General features: G+C 36.0%; 3 protein-coding genes across 4 annotated transcripts in view; all 3 read left to right on the top strand.

Annotated features, from left to right (window-relative positions):
* The first annotated feature begins 264 nt into the window (after nt 1-264).
* Nucleotides 265-9,259, top strand: LOC144440640 (uncharacterized). The gene is made up of 7 exons (XM_078130026.1): nt 265-423; nt 1,776-1,900; nt 3,016-3,085; nt 4,257-4,370; nt 5,177-5,365; nt 7,250-7,360; nt 8,632-9,259. Exons 1-7 carry the CDS (start codon nt 265-267, stop codon nt 8,806-8,808), a joined length of 945 nt encoding a protein of 314 aa, XP_077986152.1. The 3' UTR covers nt 8,809-9,259.
* Nucleotides 9,260-11,359: 2,100 nt separating this feature from the next.
* On the top strand, nt 11,360-16,500 carry LOC144441443 (uncharacterized). 2 transcript variants are annotated; one of them, XM_078131016.1, is made up of 7 exons: nt 11,360-11,531; nt 12,259-12,383; nt 13,585-13,654; nt 14,118-14,231; nt 14,917-15,105; nt 15,800-15,910; nt 16,324-16,500. In XM_078131016.1, the coding sequence occupies exons 1-7, from the start codon at nt 11,361-11,363 to the stop codon at nt 16,498-16,500; spliced, it is 957 nt and encodes a 318-aa protein (XP_077987142.1). In that variant the 5' UTR covers nt 11,360. The 2 variants fall into 2 exon arrangements, with proteins under 2 accessions (XP_077987142.1, XP_077987143.1); XM_078131017.1 differs by lacking the exon at nt 14,118-14,231.
* Nucleotides 16,501-18,183: 1,683 nt separating this feature from the next.
* LOC144441458 (uncharacterized) overlaps nt 18,184-18,663 on the top strand; it is a 5,847-nt gene continuing 5,367 nt past the window's right edge. The window contains exon 1 of the mRNA XM_078131036.1: nt 18,184-18,355. Coding sequence (XP_077987162.1) covers nt 18,185-18,355 — 171 coding nt within the window. The 5' untranslated portion in view covers nt 18,184. The remainder of the gene's footprint in view (nt 18,356-18,663) is intronic.

The raw sequence follows: 18,663 nt of genomic DNA, 5'->3' as shown, positions 1-18,663 counted from the left end.
TGCATGATCGTGTATATAGGTGTGTTCTATACTTCAGTGTTCTTAGCAAAAAAAATGAATAGTCCCCCCCCCTCACTCCCCAGTTTTTGAGTGACCCCCCCCCCCGGTTATAAATAATGATGGCTCCCTAACAATGCACGCTTCCTATTAATGCAGCGCCTCCTTGCGGAGAGTGGAAGGTTAACAATCGCGATCACCTGACCTGTGGAGCAAGGTCATTATCGCATCGCAGCCCGAGCTAGGACAACAACATACATGATTAAAATGACATCTGATATTCCAGTGATAGACTTCAGTGCATATAGTTTGGACAAGGACATGGTATGTGAGGAGAATCTACAGTCATTAGTCGATGAAATACACCATGCGTTTAGTACCATAGGATTTATTTACTTGAAGAATCATGGCATACATCCAGAACAGGTAAACATTTCAAAGAGTGGCCAAGGCCAGGTCCGAATCAGACTTATACCCTTTATCTGTCATAATGTTGACACATTGTTTGACATGTACGGGATTAGCAGTCCTGTACCGGAGATAATATTAAAGTTTGTGTAGCAGGTTATAACCATCTCCTTGTCTGAGTTGCTGCTGAAGTCTTATCAGTATTGACGAGTGTGAAGCTACCATCATATTCATATTCATATTCACTTTCAAAAGTTGACCTCTACGATCAATGTGAATATGATGATAGCTTACACATTCATCATCAGATTCGAAGTACTTCCGAATGGGTACGAACATGCGTTCGGCAAATCACATATGCTTCATTGGCAGGTTGAAATCATGTGATTGAATTACTTTTCATTTGATTTGCCTGGATTTGCATGCTCTTGTTATTTTTGCCAGAGTATCGATTGTGTTGACTGATCCCGATCAAGGGAACTACACACATTGTGATAATTGTGGTCTTGACAACACTATTTTGTGTAAATTTCACCAGTGTAAGTGTTAAGTAGGGTTTCAAAGATAGCAGCACTGCGGGAAATCAAAACACACCCAGCCAGGCCGTATTTTATTACATTACTCATACAGGTTTTTTGTACACCCAAATATTGATATTTCATTTTCAAAGATATGGGAAAGGCATACTAAACATCCAAATTAGTTTTTTATATGACAACAATAATTCATGGTGCAAATTGGATACTCTGGCAAAAATAAGAAGAAAGCATGCAAATCCACGCTAATCAAGTGAAAAGTAACTACAATCACATGATTTCAACCTGCCAATGAAGGATTTGTGATTTGCCGAACGCTTGTTCGTACCAGGGACGTATACGTCCCTGTTCGTACCCATTCGGAAGACTTCGAATCTGATGATGAACGTGTGAAGCTATCATCATATTCACATTGCGAGTAGAGGTCAACTTTTGAAAGTGAATATGAATATGAATATGATGGTAGTTTCACACTCATTGTCATCATGTTTATATGAACACTGTCGGGGTAGCACAGATTCCTGTGCTAGAGTAATGACTTTGACATAGTGAGTGGAGATGATCGTAGTAATCATAACTTGTGTAGGAACTAGACTAGAAAGTATGCAGTTGTGCTACAACGTCAAGTTGGTGTTATCTTTCTGAAAATACAGTACCATCTCCTGGTATCCAATATTATTGAAATAACTGAAACTTAGAAATGTTACTGAAATAACCTAGAAACTATTGAACAGTGCATTCTTTCAAATAGTGATAATATAATGAATGTATAATAATTGGTAAACATAGATTTACATATATATATATATATATTTATGTTCTCTTTCTCTCTAGGTTAACAACATGTATGAAGTGTCAAGGAAGTATTTCGCTCTACCGAAAAATATCAAAATGAAAAACCATGCCAATGTGTCTGGAAATGAAACTGAACATGGATATATACAAGTGGGGGATGAAAAGTAAGTAAAGAATAACAAATGTAACATATATTAGATTAATTTCAAGGTGTCATGAGGTCAATGAAATATGCAAATGACATGCTGATGGAGAGATTTGGTGCATGGCTTTCATTATCAAGATGGTACTCAGAAATAGTGTGATATTAGGCTGTATTCAAGTAATGCATTGTTCAGTAGAAGGCTGAATTCAGTACACAAAACGATGGAAACGGAGGTAAATAAAGACTTCTAACTGCTTTCACTACATCACTGAGATTTCAATCAGATTGACTATGAAGTGTATTGAATCACCCATAGGTAAACTTGACTGTGTAGCTGTAAACATAACATATGGTGAAGAAACATAACAAATCAGTGACTCAATAGGGAACTTGCAATACAAACTGAGCATGTTCAGACACAAAGGATTATGGGATTATCTGTGGTTATCGTAATACCTAATCTGGAGCTACTAATAAAATTAACCTCCCACAAAGATCAGGGTGACTATAAATTGATCATTCCCGGTTATAAACAATGTAACTGTTTACAGTATTGTTTACAATGCTAATTGATTAGTATTTATTATCACATTTCCCATGATGCAACATTCAACATGGCAGGTTTGCAAGTTCCCTACTAACCAAAGCACATTGAATTAGCTCACGAAGTGTATACCAGCATGCATGAGCCACATACCTCGATATTGAATATTCAATGAGCATAACCCAAATTGTAGTTATATTGAAGCAAGTCAAACTAACATGGAAACAGATTCAAAACCACAATTTTTTTAAAAGCAAAACCTGTCACTAAACTACCTATGTACAGATCAAATTAACTGTTTATTAACAGGTACAATGTCTTTCTATATTTATAAGTAACTGAACAAGTCTATTTTTTGTTGCCGAATGAAAAAAATGTCCAAGTTGCAGCTAATGCGTCTTTAAAACATAGACTTTCTTTAAGTTGCAAGTTCTGATTCAGACACATAAAAAACATGAAAAGTTAGTTGCAAAACCTGAAAATGTAATTGTTTTCAATGAATTCATGTTTTATTGAAACAAATGATGCACCACTTAAAGATTTGATTTACTTACCTGTATTTTGATATGATAGTGTTTTTCAAATTGCAGGACAAATCCTGAGATTCCACATGGAGATTTGAAGGAATGTTATAACTACTTGCCAAGGCTGAAACACACGGTATGATAAATAATCATAAAAATAGTATATAATTTTAGAGCGATAAAATAGAATTAACTGCCGTAACGCATTCAACTTAAAAATTTTGCACTTGACAAGTGTTTAGTCGTTTTCAGGATTTCCTGCAAGGGTGTATGGGAAAAGATTGATGACATCACAATTAGTTCAGTCTCATTGTATTGACACTTTATATTTGTGAAGACAAACAGAGCGTGGTAAAAGTGAGAGGATTTTTCATAAAGTAACCCATGCAGGAAATCCCCCAAAATGGCCAAACACATGTCATGTCAAGTGCAGTAGGGCTTCTTTACAAGATAAAAAAAATTGAGTAAATTATCAAGATGCCAATATTTTATCACCCAAAATCTTGTTCAAGTTGATAGCAGTAACTAATACATTGATAGTACTAAAGGCAGAAATAATTCTGACTGGACTTTCCCTTTAAGTTGATAACAGTAATCAATACAAGTGTACTAAGGTAGAAATAAGTCTGACTGGACTTTTCCTTTAAGTTGATAGCAGTAATCCATACAAGTGTACTAAAGGTAGAAATAAGGCTGACTGGACTTTCCCTTTAAGTTGATAACAGTAATCAATACAAGTGTACTAAGGTAGAAATAAGTCTGACTGAACTTTTCCTTTAAGTTGATAGCAGTAATCAATACAAGTGTACTAAAGGTAGAAATAAGTCTGACTGGACTTTTCCTTTAAGTTGATAGCAGTAATAAATACAAGTGTACTAAAAGCAGAAACAAGTCTGACTGGACTCTTTCTTTATGTTGGTAGCAGTGACTAATGCAAGTGTAGTAAAAGCAAAAATTAGACTGACTGTAGATTTCATTAATTGTCATTCCTCAGCCCTTGTTTAGTTAGATGGAGACTGTTTCTAACTGGAAGTTCATGCAGGCAGAAAATATTCTATTGCAAAACTAAATTTTTTTCCCAGTTTCATTTAAAGTTTCACAATACCATTATCTTGTATCATGTGATAACAAGGGACCCCCTTGGGATGTTGTAGTCTGTGATTTAGACCAGTTGACTTTATACACATCCTTGCACTGGTACTAACATCATGGTATACCATCCCCAGACAGTGATTTATTGCTTGTATATACATTATAATGTTATGCTCAAAATCCTCTAACCTTATATTGTATCATTTTTGTGTTAGCCAATGCCAGATGAAGATTTTCCAGAATTGAGAGTGGTTATGGATGATTTCTACAATGTTTGTACCAAACTTAGTAATCGTGTCCTGGAAGTAATGGCCAGAGGATTAAATATAGTAAGTTCTCAGGGTTTAAACATAGTAAGTTTATAACTTGATGATACAGTATAGTTTTAATATACCTAGTGATAATGCTGTGCCATGATTCGCTAGAATCAGTCACGTGATAGGAAAATAGAATGACTTTCCCTAGGGGAATAGTTCCATCAACTATTACATGTCACGTGACCACAGCGAGTTCACAGCAGGTCAAAATGGCAGCTTCTGACGATGTCGTCTGCCACCGCGAGTTCACAGCATGAGGTATATTATAAAACACATATTGCCTGGCCTATATTCGGGCTATAGCACCCGTTCATTACCCCCTCATGAGGCCAAAGGCCGAGGGAAATAGCATGTGATTCTGGTAACTCACAGTCCCTTGGGTGTAATAAACTGGTGCTATAGCCCGAATATAGGCCAGGCAATATATGTTCAATATTGCTTCAATATTGGGTTGTATGCTGTAGGTCATCAAAATAACTATCATAACATGCAGCGGAGTGCCACTACTACAGGGTCTATTAAAGCAATGCCCTGCTTGCTCCAGGGTTGTCAACAGTAGACCCGTCCCTGCTGCAGGGTTATGAAAGTTCAGCTATGAATATGTACCAAGGTTGTCATATTTGTGCTATATGCCTCTACATCTCAACTCCATGGTTACCAACTGGCATCATTTGAAGGTGTTACCTTCAAAGGTGTCTCTGATCATGAGCCCACATACGAACATTTTTGAAATTTGCTATGAAGAACTGTGATTTACAGCTCTTTGAGAGGTTAATTCTATGTTTGAGATATCTGTTGCTATCATTTCTCTTAAATAGGAGCCATCATTTTTCCACAAAGCCCATGAAGGGATGCTTAGTGGAATGAATGATACTACACTTAGAACTCTCTTCTATCCAGCTTTGTCTTCAGAATATGAGGTCAAACCAGGTCAAACAAGATGCGGAGAACATTCCGATTATGGTTCTATTACTTTACTTTTCCAGGATAATGCTGGTGGTCTGGAAGTAAGTGTAATGCACTGGATAATATAAATAGTATTACTACTAAGGGGCCACAGTGTGAATTGGGTACTGGTATGTATGTATGTATATATGTGTGTGTGTGTGTGTATGTATGTATGTGTGTGTATGTATGTATGCATGGATGGATGTATGTATGTATGTATGTATATGTGTGTGTATGTGTGTGTATGGATGTATGTATGTATGTATGTATGTATGTATGTATGTATATGTGTGTGTATGTATGTATGTATGTATGTATGTGTGTGTGTATGTATGTATGCATGGATGTATGTATGTATGTATGTATGTATGTATGTATGTATATGTGTGTGTATGTGTGTGTATGGATGTATGTATGTATGTATGTATGTATGTATGTATGTATGTGTGTGTGTATGGATGGATGGATATATGGATGGATGTACACACATATATTCCTTTGTGTGTGTATATATGGATGGATGTACACACATATATTCCTTTGTGTGTGCATGTATGTAGTGCTTGTGAGGGACAAAAGATAAACATGTTACAGCCAATCAAATTCACCCCAGCATGTGACATGTACACTCAGGTATGAAGCATAAAACTTTTAATGACAAATGAACGTATAATTAGCTATTATGAACGCCGAAGGATTACTTTACTGAATCATGACATATCATGAATTTTCCTAAATAATATGGCCTTACAAAAGTTGTAGAATATTTCACCTGCACTGGCTTCATTTCACTATTGATCACCAAGTCAAGACTGTTTTGAACATAATATAACTTAATGTAACATAAGTAATTGTATGTAATGTATCATTCTGTACTTCATCATCTGAAGCTACAGTAGCAGGCAGAAAATGAGGATTGAAACATAACAAGCAAATACTAAATAATCTATGTAAGTATCATGTTATTCAAGAGATTATATTATGCTAACTAAGTACTAATATATCATTTGGTAAATTCTTGTTACCTGAAATGGAATTGTACCACCAACGTGCATCATAGATATAATTAATAGCAGTGTTTTTATTTCTTGATTGACACACCATGATTCTCCACTGTCACGTGTGCTACAGTTGAAAGTGCCATCATAAGAGGTCACATTTAACTTTTGACATTTATTTCATTTCTAAAGCGCTTCCTCTATTTAAAAGAAAATATTCAAAAGCGCTGCACAATAAGTTAAAAGAGACATTTGATAAGTTAAAAGAGACATTTAAGAAATACTGTAAAAAAAAATAATAATAATACACATCAATAGCATATTAAAACCATTCCTAAAAGTGTTTAAAACAGAAACATGGCTAAAATCAACAGTTAAAAGTTGTAAGAAACTTTAAACAGGTATGTCTTCAACCCTCTTTTAAATTGTTCCATTTCATCTAAACATTTCAACTCTTGTGGAATGGAATTCCATAGTCTCGGACCATGTATGGCAAAAGCCCTATCATTTAATTTATTATAAGACCGTGGAACTACGAGATTGTGACTGCTATTTGTTCTTAGGTTATAATTGGAGTTGCAAACCCCCTCAAGCATATCTGCAATGTACACGGGAGCCTTGCCGTTCAGAGCTTCATACTGTGTATGTGTGTGTGTGTGTGTGTTCGTCTGTGTTTGTCGTGGCTCACAGTTTCTTGTCTCTGAATGTGGCTTCTTCTGTCACAACTACAGATATTGAGAATCATGACCAAAGTTTCTTTACCTCAGCAGCATATTTGGGCCAGTTTTTTGTAGCCAATATTTCCTACCTAGCCCTGATATAGAATAGATGAATGCAAGGATACTGTAACCATCTTGTTCTGTTTTGACCATCAAGCATGAAATACCTATTACCCATGTGATTTGTTGATCAGTGTGTTTTATCTCTACAACTTTTGTGTACCAGGTTATGAACACACAGGGGAAGTATGTTGCAGCTACTCCCATTGAAGATACAATAGTTATAAATTTAGGAGATATGATGCAGAGATGGACAGCTGACAAACTCAAGGCAACAGTAAGTATACTATCATGTACTGTACAATATACCCAATGCAAGCTGATTTGAACACATTCAAACAAAGAATTTGGCATTTATACCCTGTCATTCTACATGAGGACAACATGTGTCTATGTCATTTGTGTTGTGGTCCTCAAAATAGAAGTCACAGCATTCAAGATCATTTTCTCTATTTTTCTATTATTATGTTTGGGGATGTCCAAATACATTATTCACCAATATTTTTCTTCATTTGGCTGGAAAATGTGAGTAACCTAAGGGGTTGTCACTACTCATCTTTTGACTTACAGTGACAAGGCCCCTTAAGTCACTCGCCATGATTTACAATATACTATTTTCGCCAAAGCGAACTTTCAACATGATGCAAATTCGTCATGAGGAATGTTGAGAATTTGGAATGGGTAAAAGCTTACATACTGATTGTGATGAAATGCTTTGTACATTTGTATTTATAAACAATCAAAAAGTAATTCTATTGGATATGAGTCCACTGAACTTGAACGTTATAAGTAGTATTATAGCAATATGTTGAGATTCAATTAGGATGCTGATTTTTTTGGATGGACCATGCTTTTTGGAAACACATGATTATTATCCATATCATGCCAGATCGAACCCAGGTCAATTTCCTATTTCTTTTTCTGGCATAAAAATTTGGAATGATATCCCTGTAAACATAAAGTGTATTAACTCCTTATATTGTTTCAAACAAATCTCCAAGCAACATTTACTGGCGCAGGATAATTGATCAACTGCATATTTGTAATTTTAATCATGTGTTCATAATACATTATATATTTTGAGTCATATTGAGTACCTTGCTTTGAATTTCTATATATAAATATGTGAGGGGACAAGCCCAGACTAGCCTTTTGAGTTTGTCAGTATACATGTATCCAGCAAAGCCACTTTGAAAAATGCTCTAGGTGCAATAGGGAACTTGCAATCCAGACTGAGCATGCTCAGACGCAAAGGACTATGGGATTATCTGTGGTTATCGTAATACCTAATCAGGAGCTACCAGTAAAATAAACCTCCCAAAATGGTGAGGGTGACTATGATTTGATCATTTGTGGTTACAATGTAACATTATTGTTTACAATACTATTTGATTAGTATTTATTATCAAATTTCCCATGATGCAACATTCAACATGGCGGGTTTGCAAGTTCCCTAGTAGTGCAGGTTTAATTATTTGGCCCAGGTTTTCTACCCAAGAACCTCTAAACGTTAGATGAAGTAACTCTTGTGATATTACTTTCTTTTAGAAACACCGAGTTGTGATGCCTACCACTGATGAAGACAAACTGAAAGACAGACAATCTATTGCGTTTTTTGTTTTCCCAAACAATGACTTTTTGGTTGAGTGCACAGATGGAAGCAACAAGTACCCACCTGTGAAGTCTGGGGATTACCTGAAACAGATATTAAATGATACTTACTAAACTTCTCAGTTTCCTAATTAGGACATAGCAGTATAAATCAAGGAATATTACCTCTAATGCCTGTGTTCATTTGTACCTGTTCTGTCAAGAGATCATAGGGTGGAACACACCACTAAATTAAGGGCCTGCAAAGAACCTTGATTACTAGGTGAAATCAAAGGAATGGAACCCACTACTCTATTAAAGCCTAGAAAGAACCTTGATTATTAGGTGAAATCGAAGGATGGAACCCACTTCTCTCCTAAGGCCTGGAGAGAACCCTGATTATTAGGTGAAATCATAGGATGGAACCCACTATTCTATAATAAAGGCCTGGCGAGAACCCTGATTATTAGGTGAAATCACTGAATGGAATGCATGACTCTATAAACAACTTGGCTAGAATCTGCTTTTGAATATTCCTTGTAAAGAAGGAATGGGGAAATATTGTAATTTTAATCAAGCCTTTTAGAAAGAGAGATAGTAAACAATCATTACATTAAATGGAATCCAGTCTTAACGTCATAACCATGGTTACAGTAATGTCACAAATATACTGTTACCACAACTTTGATCTTATAGGGGAATACCACTCCAGAAAATAAGCCATTTTCAAAAACTATGGGATCTGGAGTCATCTCATGATTTTATGTCACCCACAACTACTTTCAATTTCATAGGAACATCAATGTGCCTTTATAGGGTAACTGCAGCAAGAAATAATTTATTCATGGTTATGAATATTCATGAGATATTTTATACAGGGAAATAAGCAGTTGGGAGTCATTCATTAATTGTTCAGCTCATTGCATTATCACATTTAAATCATTATTTTTTTGATTAATCAACATGTCTGTAGAGTTGTCAAATAAAGTAGAAAAACCCACTGAAGGCTTTAAAGGGTTTAGGTGAGGTGAATTAAATGCACACTTTGTATACTTTGTCTAATATCAGGAGATATGTGAAGTCTGGTGTCCAGTTCGTGTTTCCGTCTGCTGTTACAGTTTAAAAAGCCAATGATTTGAAAGTTAAATGCTTCAATAGGGCACATTCATTACCAAGGAACATTTTGACCAGGTAAACAACAATCTCTCCCCCCCCCCCCACATCAAACCATTTGATTCACCCTAGTGTGGAAAAGCAAGTGCACATGTGCCAAGACACATGATGGGAATGAATTCAGGATCCCCAGGAACATTACATCATGGAGACAGAAACAAATCTTGTTTTAACACCACCACCACCACCCCCTCCCCCCTCCCCCGTGGTGATTGTATGATGCATGCATGCATGCAATATAAATGTAACATAACATAACAAGATACTATGAAGGTTGATATATGTATTTTTTTCAATATCCAGGCAGATATCATTGACTTGTGACCTTGGGCACATGCATGACTGACGAGAATACTTAAGGGAGCATTCAGTATTTACAAGGGGGGAGGGCCGGAGGAATAGGGGGGAGGGGTGTCACATTTTACAATCAGTCGTTTTGTGACGAAATTGAAGAGTCAATTATTAGTCCCCGCCGGACGAAGTCCAGGACGGGGACTTATGGATTGGGTTCCGTCTGTGTGTCCGTCCGTCCATCCGTCCGTCTGCAGCCGTTTCTTGGAGATGCCTGGACCGATTTTTTTCAAACTTGGCACAGGGGCAACATACAATGGCATACATATGCACGTCAATTTGTTACATGATACGATCCAATATGGCCACCTAGCATCCATTTTGTTTGCAAATTTTCCCTGTCTAAAGCCATAACTCAGACATGCTTGAGCAGATCTCATTCAAAGTTAATATTAGGACAGTGTTCTATGACATACATCATGTGCATATTCATTGTTGTCATGATACGATCCAATATGGCCGCCTAGCAGCCATTTTGTTTGTGAATTTTCCATGTCCAAAGCCATAACTCAGACATGCTTGAACAGATCTCATTCAAAGTTTGTATTGGGACAGTGTTCTATGACATACATGTGCATATCCATTTTCATTGTGATACAATCCAATATGGCTGCCTGGCAGCCATTTTGTTTGTGAATTTTCCATGTCCAAAGTGTTGTTGCGTGATCAGAGTAGTGATAATTCCTTAAAACCCAATCATAGTGGGGACTATATCATTCTCAATGACTTGTTGTCAATTTGTTTTGTGTGTTTTGAGATGTAAAAGTGAGATGGGCGTTCAACATTTATTTTTACGAGTACTTTACAAGCCAAAATACAAAAATAAAAATTTAATAAAACGATGCATTTTGCTGAGTGTACCATTTCACCTTATAACTCACACTGTCCGTGAATGTATGCAACGTACACAAACTTGTTTTCACTGTCAAATTATCAGACTCTATTGCTCTCTTTCTGCCCACAACAAAATTTCCCATCCTAATCCTTCAGCACCCCGTCCCAATCAAACGCCCCCCCCCTCCAAGATGACCTTTAAAGTCAAAAGTTCATAATATACAAATTTCTAGGTTTCAGAAAGTATATGGTGAAATGAGTCACAGACATTTAACCTTGTGACCCCGACCTGACTGTGATATCGTCAAAGAGCCGAGGGTAGCTACAAAATGGCATCCCATTCGCAGACTGAAATCCCAGTGATAGACTTCAGTGCGTACAGTTTAGACAAGGACACGGTATGTGAGGAGAAAATACAGTCATTAGTCGATGAAATACACCATGCGTTTAGTACCATAGGATTTATTTACTTGAAGAACCATGGCATACACCCAGAACAGGTAAGCGATGATATTAAAGCTTGCAACTAGTAGATTGATGATCGTATTGGACAGGTACTCGACAAGGACGAGACAAGGGTACGGTCACGATGGCCTATATATAAGGTATTTTTAACCGATGTGGACGTGAAAAGACCCTGGGCTGGGTACGCATGGAAGTGGATGTATTTCAGTACGTGTACTCGTTCGTAACACAATCTGAATGGGTATTCAACTAAAGTACCAATGTAGGTCATAGTGTATATACTGGCAGTTATTTATGGACGTATTGCCCTCATGATAATTCACCAACTCACCTCAATCAAATCGAATCGATGTCAGCACGTACAGAATGTCTAGAACTTTAAATTGGCCCACACTTTGAGACAACGAATAATATAGCTCCATGACCTGTTTGTGGGCTATGCCCATGGACAATGCTTTCCTTGACCTCGATCGTCCCGGGATGATCTCGTCCGTTCTGATTGTGGGAGCATCAGTTTGCACTGATCGAGTCACGCATGAAAAGTACAACCATGTCTACCCTGCAACAATTTAGCTATATAGGTGTAAACAGCAGCGCGAGCTATTGGGTAAGGTTGTTAACTTACCTTTTTTTTTTACTAAGTTATTTTCTGAAACCATTTGCTTTGATATTTGGTATGCATGTGACTACCATAACATGTAAAAATTCAACTAAACAAGCTTCTATTTGTTTAACAATAATGATAACCCATTCCTCCACTAGGTTAAACAGGTGTACGAGGTTTCGAGGAAGTTCTTCGCTCTACCAACAGGTATCAAAATGAAATACCCTGTCAACATTCCTGAAAATGAACATGAACACGGATACGTACATGTGTTAGGTGAAAGGTAAGATTTGGAATTCTAACACAATTTAATGATTTTCAGGTTAAAGTCGAGAGGTCGAGAGAGATCAATACATATATAAACGTCTATCAATGTGCAAATTTGTCGTCTTTGAAAGAATCAGACTATCAAGTCACCACAAAGTCATCAATCAAATGTGGATATTAAAGGTTCAAAGTTCAAATTCTATAAAACACCACCAAACCGATGTTCCATTGACACTTGATGGGTTGAATCATACAACGATTAATTATTCATTGTTCTTGTTTATATCTAATACATTTTCGACCAATCAAAATTAATTTGTAGTTAGTAGTTCAGGTTTTTCAAGGATATTGGGATTAGCGTGGTGTTTAACTAATTATGGGACACTACATTCCTTATTCACAATCAGATAACTTCAACTGCAAAACAAAGAATTACAGGAGTGCAGCACACAGCTCAGATGTACAACTGCAGACATCAGACTGTGGACAAACGGAACCTGCTACACTTGGCACAGCATGTTGAAACAACAGAGACTTGTATTACATACAAGGTTTGATAAGAACAGTTTTATGGCCTTTTTCTGTGAACATGAAATCCCATGGCAGGCGAACTGGAAATGTGAACATAACCATGCTGTAAAGTAACCATAAAACTGTTCTTATCTAATGATGGAATGTAATACAAGTTTCTGTACTTCCAACATGCTGCGTGTGCCAAGTGTTATTAATTCAATTCAGTTGTTTACTTTCCCTGTTTGTAACAGGTTCCGTTTGTCCACGGTCAGATGTCTGTAGTTGTAGATCATTTATGCTATATAGACTTTCTACTTCACTATAAACGAATAGCAATGTTCATTCACTTTTTCAATATAATTGGGTAAAGGACCCTGCTGTGCTTTATCCTTTGTCTGCAGTTGCGTCTTATCTTCATGCAAAAAACAAAACAAAACCACATCGTGTCCCATGAATGGAACACCAAGGTAACCCAGATTGCACTGTAAATACAAAGTCAGTTACACAGATGAGAGGTGTTTGATGATGACAATAAGACATATTAGAATTCTGAGTATTAGTTCAAATATCGTTATAGAACAAAAACTCCAATCATACTATCATTTACTGTAGATTTATAACTTTATTTACAAAAGATGTGCGGTCTTTACCATATTTGGTTTATAATATAATTCATGTTTGAACATTTATCTTCAAATTTTCAGGGCAAATCCTGACAGTTTACATGCAGATCCCAAGGAATGCTTCAACTATATACCAAGGTTGAAACACATGGTATGATGATAATATATAAATACTTAAATGTCCTTCCTAAACACATTCACAAATAAAATATAAAAAATATCAGAATTGATCAGATATTTTGGGTGACTTCGTCAATGTTTTCAGCAAAGTAAATTTGATGGAGACACAGGCAGAAAAAATAAACAAAATATATAGATATGAGTGAAGTTTACTAAATATATATATGGTAAATATATAAATTTAATGTAAATAGATGAGTGTGGATGTATATGGATGGATGGGTGGGTGGGTGGGTGGGCGGAAAGACAGACAGACAGACAGACAGACAGGCACAGACAGACAGACGGATAGATATTTGTGTATGTGTGCCTTTGTACCTGTGTAACTAGAATTAAGAAGTCTAAGGTATTATTTTCAAGATTCATGTAATAAATTAATTAAAATAAACTGATATTATATGTATCGATATATTTTGTTGTTATTGCTGTACTAGCTAATGCCAGATGAAGATCTTCCAGAATTCAGAGAAGTTTTTGATGATTTCTATAATGTTTGCACCAAACTGAGCATGCGCCTCTTGGCGGTAATGGCCAAGGGTTTAAACATAGTAAGTTAATCCCCATTTACTGATATGAATAAGAATAGTAATCTCTATCCACTTTGACACACGCAAGAATGCAAGTATGCACGCATACATACATACATACATACATACATACATACATACACACACATACACACATACATACACACACACACACACACACACACTCACACACACACACACACACATATATATATATATATATATATATATATATATATATATATATATATATATATGTATGTATGTATGTATGTATGTATGTATGTATACGTACAAATAAACAATCACATGAATACATCAAGTGTTTCATACCTGAAATTATCTCTAAAGAGAGCACTTTCGAAGGCCATCGCCAATAATACAATAAGAGGTTTACAAATGAGGCGAAGTAACATGTGAATTCACAGATTATTCAAGAAACAAAATATCGAAAATCTTCATTTAGTGTTTGAGCAAATTTTGACGCAATTGCATTTTGAAATTAGAATTTTTTCCTATAAAAAATATCAGTAATCATTCTCTCTTAATGTCGTTCAGAAATGGGATTGAAAAAATGGGTTGTCAGATGTATGTTGTAGCTTCATAGAGAAATGCAAATGATTGGAGAAATGTAATAAGGGTACAGTGTTCTGCTTTCATTTCAATTGAATTATTTTTCATGCCATATTTAAATATCTCTTGATAGGAGACATCATTTTTTGCCAAAGCCCATGAAGGGATGCTTACAGGAGTGAATGATACTAGCATAAGAACTCTATATTATCCAGCTTTGTCTTCAGAATATCAGGTTAAACCAGGTCAGCAGAGGTGTGGAGAACATTCCGATTATGGTTCTATTACTTTGCTTTTCCAGGATAATGCTGGTGGTCTGGAAGTAAGTGTACTGCACTGAATCTATATCATTTATGTGCTGGTTACAAAATTAGTGGGATATTAATTCCTGTTACATATTCCTTTATGCAATGTGTATGTATGTATGTATGTATGTATGTATGTATGTACGTACGTACGTATGTATGCATGTATGTACGTACGTACGTACATACATGTATGTATGTATGTATGTATGTATGTATGTACATGTATGTGTGTGTGTATGTATGTATGTATGTATGTATGTACGTATGTATGTATGTATGTATGTATGTATGTATGTATGTATGTACATGTATGTGTGTGTGTATGTATGTATGTATGTATGTACGTATGTATGTATGTATGTATGTATGTATGTATGTATGTATGTATGTACATGTATGTGTGTGTGTGTATGTACATGTATGTATGTATGTATGTATGTATGTATGTATGTACATGTATGTGTGTGTGTGTGTATGTACATGTATGTATGTATGTATGTATGTATGTATGTATGTACATGTATGTGTGTGTGTGTGTGTGTGTATGTACATGTATGTATGTATGTATGTATGTATGTGTCTGTTTACGTATACAGTCAATACTCTTCTTATTCATTTTCTCTTCACTATCCTTTGATAAATTACCAATACCTCACCTTGTGACTTGTTTAGCAATGTATTTTATCTGTATACCCTTTTGTATACCAGGTTATGAACACACATGGGAAGTATGTTGCAGCTACTCCCATTGAAGGTACAATAATTGTAAATTTAGGAGATTTGATGCAGAGATGGACAACTGACAAGCTCAAGGCAACGGTAAGTATACAACCACATAATCTCTGTTACAAGACATTGCATAATTTAGCATGAAGGATCATATACAGGTTGAGGCGTGTATGATCACATGAATGTTAATAAAATACATTGGGACATAAAGATTAAATATTCTTTGACCAGCAAAAGAAAAACATGACAATTGAGTTGATAAACTGTTTATTTAAAGGTCTTTATAAATTTGTACCGTCGATTTCCTATTAAAAAGGCATATGTATACCACAGTTCTTTCCGAGGCAATGGAAACTCACCACAGTATTCATAAATATAGTGATACATTTTGTTGTATAGATAATAACACAAACCATACATCTTTCTTGACTTCTTAACATCTTATCTGTTTATTCAAGTGACACTTTGTCAGGAAGGTAAAAGTTATTATTTATTTTCCTCAGAAACACCGAGTTGTGATGCCTACCACTGATGAAGACAAACTGAAAGAAAGACAATCTATTGCATTCTTCGCATATCCTGACAAAGACTTTTTGGTTGAGTGCACGGATGGAAGCAACAAGTACCCACCTATAAAAGTCCACGACTACGTGAAGCAGGCATTGAATGCAATATACTGAAGGCCCCAGTAATCTCTTCACGAATTAATTATCACGATATAATAGTTATTTGCATAACAGATGAACAAATTGGCATGTTCATTTCAAAGAATCAATTGAAGAATTAATGAATCGTGAGTGAATCATATTTATAACCTGTAAAAAATCACAGGGTGGAACTTGCATCATGTATGTATGACGTCAACGACGCATAATCTTAATTAACACTATCTCTTGCGGTCTATTGCTCCAAAATAAATCTGGATAAATTCCTCTGATTGGCTGAATCCCTTACATTCAAACCAGATAATACAGAGGTGGCCATATCGACCTCCGTCTGAAATTTGAGGAGATATTCTTCTGTTTAAGAACACGAGGGTTTATTAATCAAAACGATACGACACGTGTCGTGGTATGTGTAGTCACTCACTGATACCAGAGACAGATAATAATTCTGGGTGATTTTTTTTTAACTCGCAGCCGAAATGACGTCATATCCATCACATTATTATGCACTCTATTATAACAGTACTTATGGATGAGACATGTATTACTTTTCATCGAGCGATGTTTTATTTCTCAAAAAATGTGTACCTGACTCCAAAGATGTGTTTCTGTATGAATATAAACAACGCTGTGAATATTACAAATTCGGACTGTTCAAGTAGGCAACAGGGGTCACGGAAATATTGACCTCGTAACTTCATATGATTTCGGAGGTCACGTGGTCATTTACATGCGACATATCAATGAATAACCAAACTGATATTGAAGCATATTGTGTGCTTTAATAATTATTCTGTATCTCTAAGTCAGAATAAATTTTTTGGACTTTTCCAATTGGTATTTATTTATTGTTTTGTCTATTTATTTATTTATAGTTTATTTATTTATTAAATTTGTAATTTAGATATCAATATGGATACCGGCAAACTAAACGACCAAGTAGATAGGTAAGGAGAGTGTCCGTCTATTTTCAATTCCCTATATACTTAGGAAAATTTACATTGAAAACTTTCAGTGCGGAGATGAATTTCAATACTAAATACAAGATAATGTCATTTCAAAATAATTGCCAAAATGTAATCGTAGCCGGCAAGGTAATTGTTATGTTTACTTTATAGACCTTACTTTTTTCAGAAACGGGCAAATAAAGTTTACTTTGCAATAATTATTGTAAAATTTGGGTTCGGTGGTAATCCGAATAGACGTTCGGGGATATGCATGGATCAACACAAATGAAGTCCCTTTTTTGTGTAGGAGTTTTCTTATTGTTTTACTCAGAAAAATAATGATCAGAAAGTACACAATTAGAGCCACATAAAATGAAAAAATAAATAAAACTATGTAACCCTGAAGACGAAAATTTCGATAAGTCAGTGTGCCTTCTCGAAATGGATCCAACTTTCAACACCTGTATGGCAGCAAATTTCCTTCCCTTGACTAGCTCATATGTTCAGAAACAACGTGCCTGTCTCCATTTTTGCTGTGCCGTCACCTTCTCCCTTAAAAGAAGGCTTCTCACCTAAGTTAAGCAAAGTCATCACAACTTTGTCATAACAATATATATTCTGATGAGGCTTTATGATATATGGTGAATTGTTTCACTCAAACTTGTACCATTCATCAGTGTGACTCCCAGACATTTAACCTTTTGACCCTGGTCTGACTATCTGTGGTATCGTCGACGGGCAAGAAAAGCAATATGGCCTCCCAGTCGCAGACTGAAATCCCAGTGATAGACTTCAGTGCGTACAGTTTAGACAAGGACACGGTATGTGAGGAGAATCTACTGTCATTAGTCGATGAAATACACCACGCGTTTAGTACCATAGGATTTATTTACTTGAAGAACCATGGCATAGACTCTGCAAAGGTAGGCAATGTTAAAACTGGCTTTATACAAGTAGATAGATTGACAATCGTATCGGACAGGCATTCGGCAAGGGCAACGCAGGGATACTGTCACGATGGTGAAGGGAGTGTTGTTAACAGACATGGACGCGAAAAGCTCATGGGCACGTACGTATGCATGTGGATGTATTTTACTGGTGTAATCGTTCGCAATACGTAACCCGGTCTTTAACTATGTAGGTCGCAATTAGACTCTCTTACAGTCCTCGGAGCTTCGCATTGCTAAAAGGTGGGTTGTTTTGTATGTACCGATATCTACCCCATAAATGA

Source organism: Glandiceps talaboti, chromosome 10 (assembly GCF_964340395.1).
Source record: "Glandiceps talaboti chromosome 10, keGlaTala1.1, whole genome shotgun sequence".
NCBI classification, from domain to species: domain Eukaryota; kingdom Metazoa; phylum Hemichordata; class Enteropneusta; family Spengelidae; genus Glandiceps; species Glandiceps talaboti.
Note: the sequence above shows the minus strand (reverse complement) of the source record. Positions and strands in the feature narration are given on the sequence as shown.

Excerpts from the sequence above, each read along its gene's own strand:
- LOC144441443 (XM_078131016.1), top strand. The coding sequence starts at position 11,361 with ATGGCATCCCATTCGCAGACTGAAATCCCAGTGATAGACTTCAGTGCG. Across the intron at positions 12,384-13,584 it reads GTACATGTGTTAGGTGAAAG|GGCAAATCCTGACAGTTTAC; the intron begins GTAAGATTTGGA and ends TCAAATTTTCAG. Across the intron at positions 15,911-16,323 it reads CTGACAAGCTCAAGGCAACG|AAACACCGAGTTGTGATGCC; the intron begins GTAAGTATACAA and ends TATTTTCCTCAG.
- LOC144440640 (XM_078130026.1), top strand. The coding sequence starts at position 265 with ATGACATCTGATATTCCAGTGATAGACTTCAGTGCATATAGTTTGGAC. Across the intron at positions 1,901-3,015 it reads ATACAAGTGGGGGATGAAAA|GACAAATCCTGAGATTCCAC; the intron begins GTAAGTAAAGAA and ends TTCAAATTGCAG. Across the intron at positions 5,366-7,249 it reads ATAATGCTGGTGGTCTGGAA|GTTATGAACACACAGGGGAA; the intron begins GTAAGTGTAATG and ends TTTGTGTACCAG.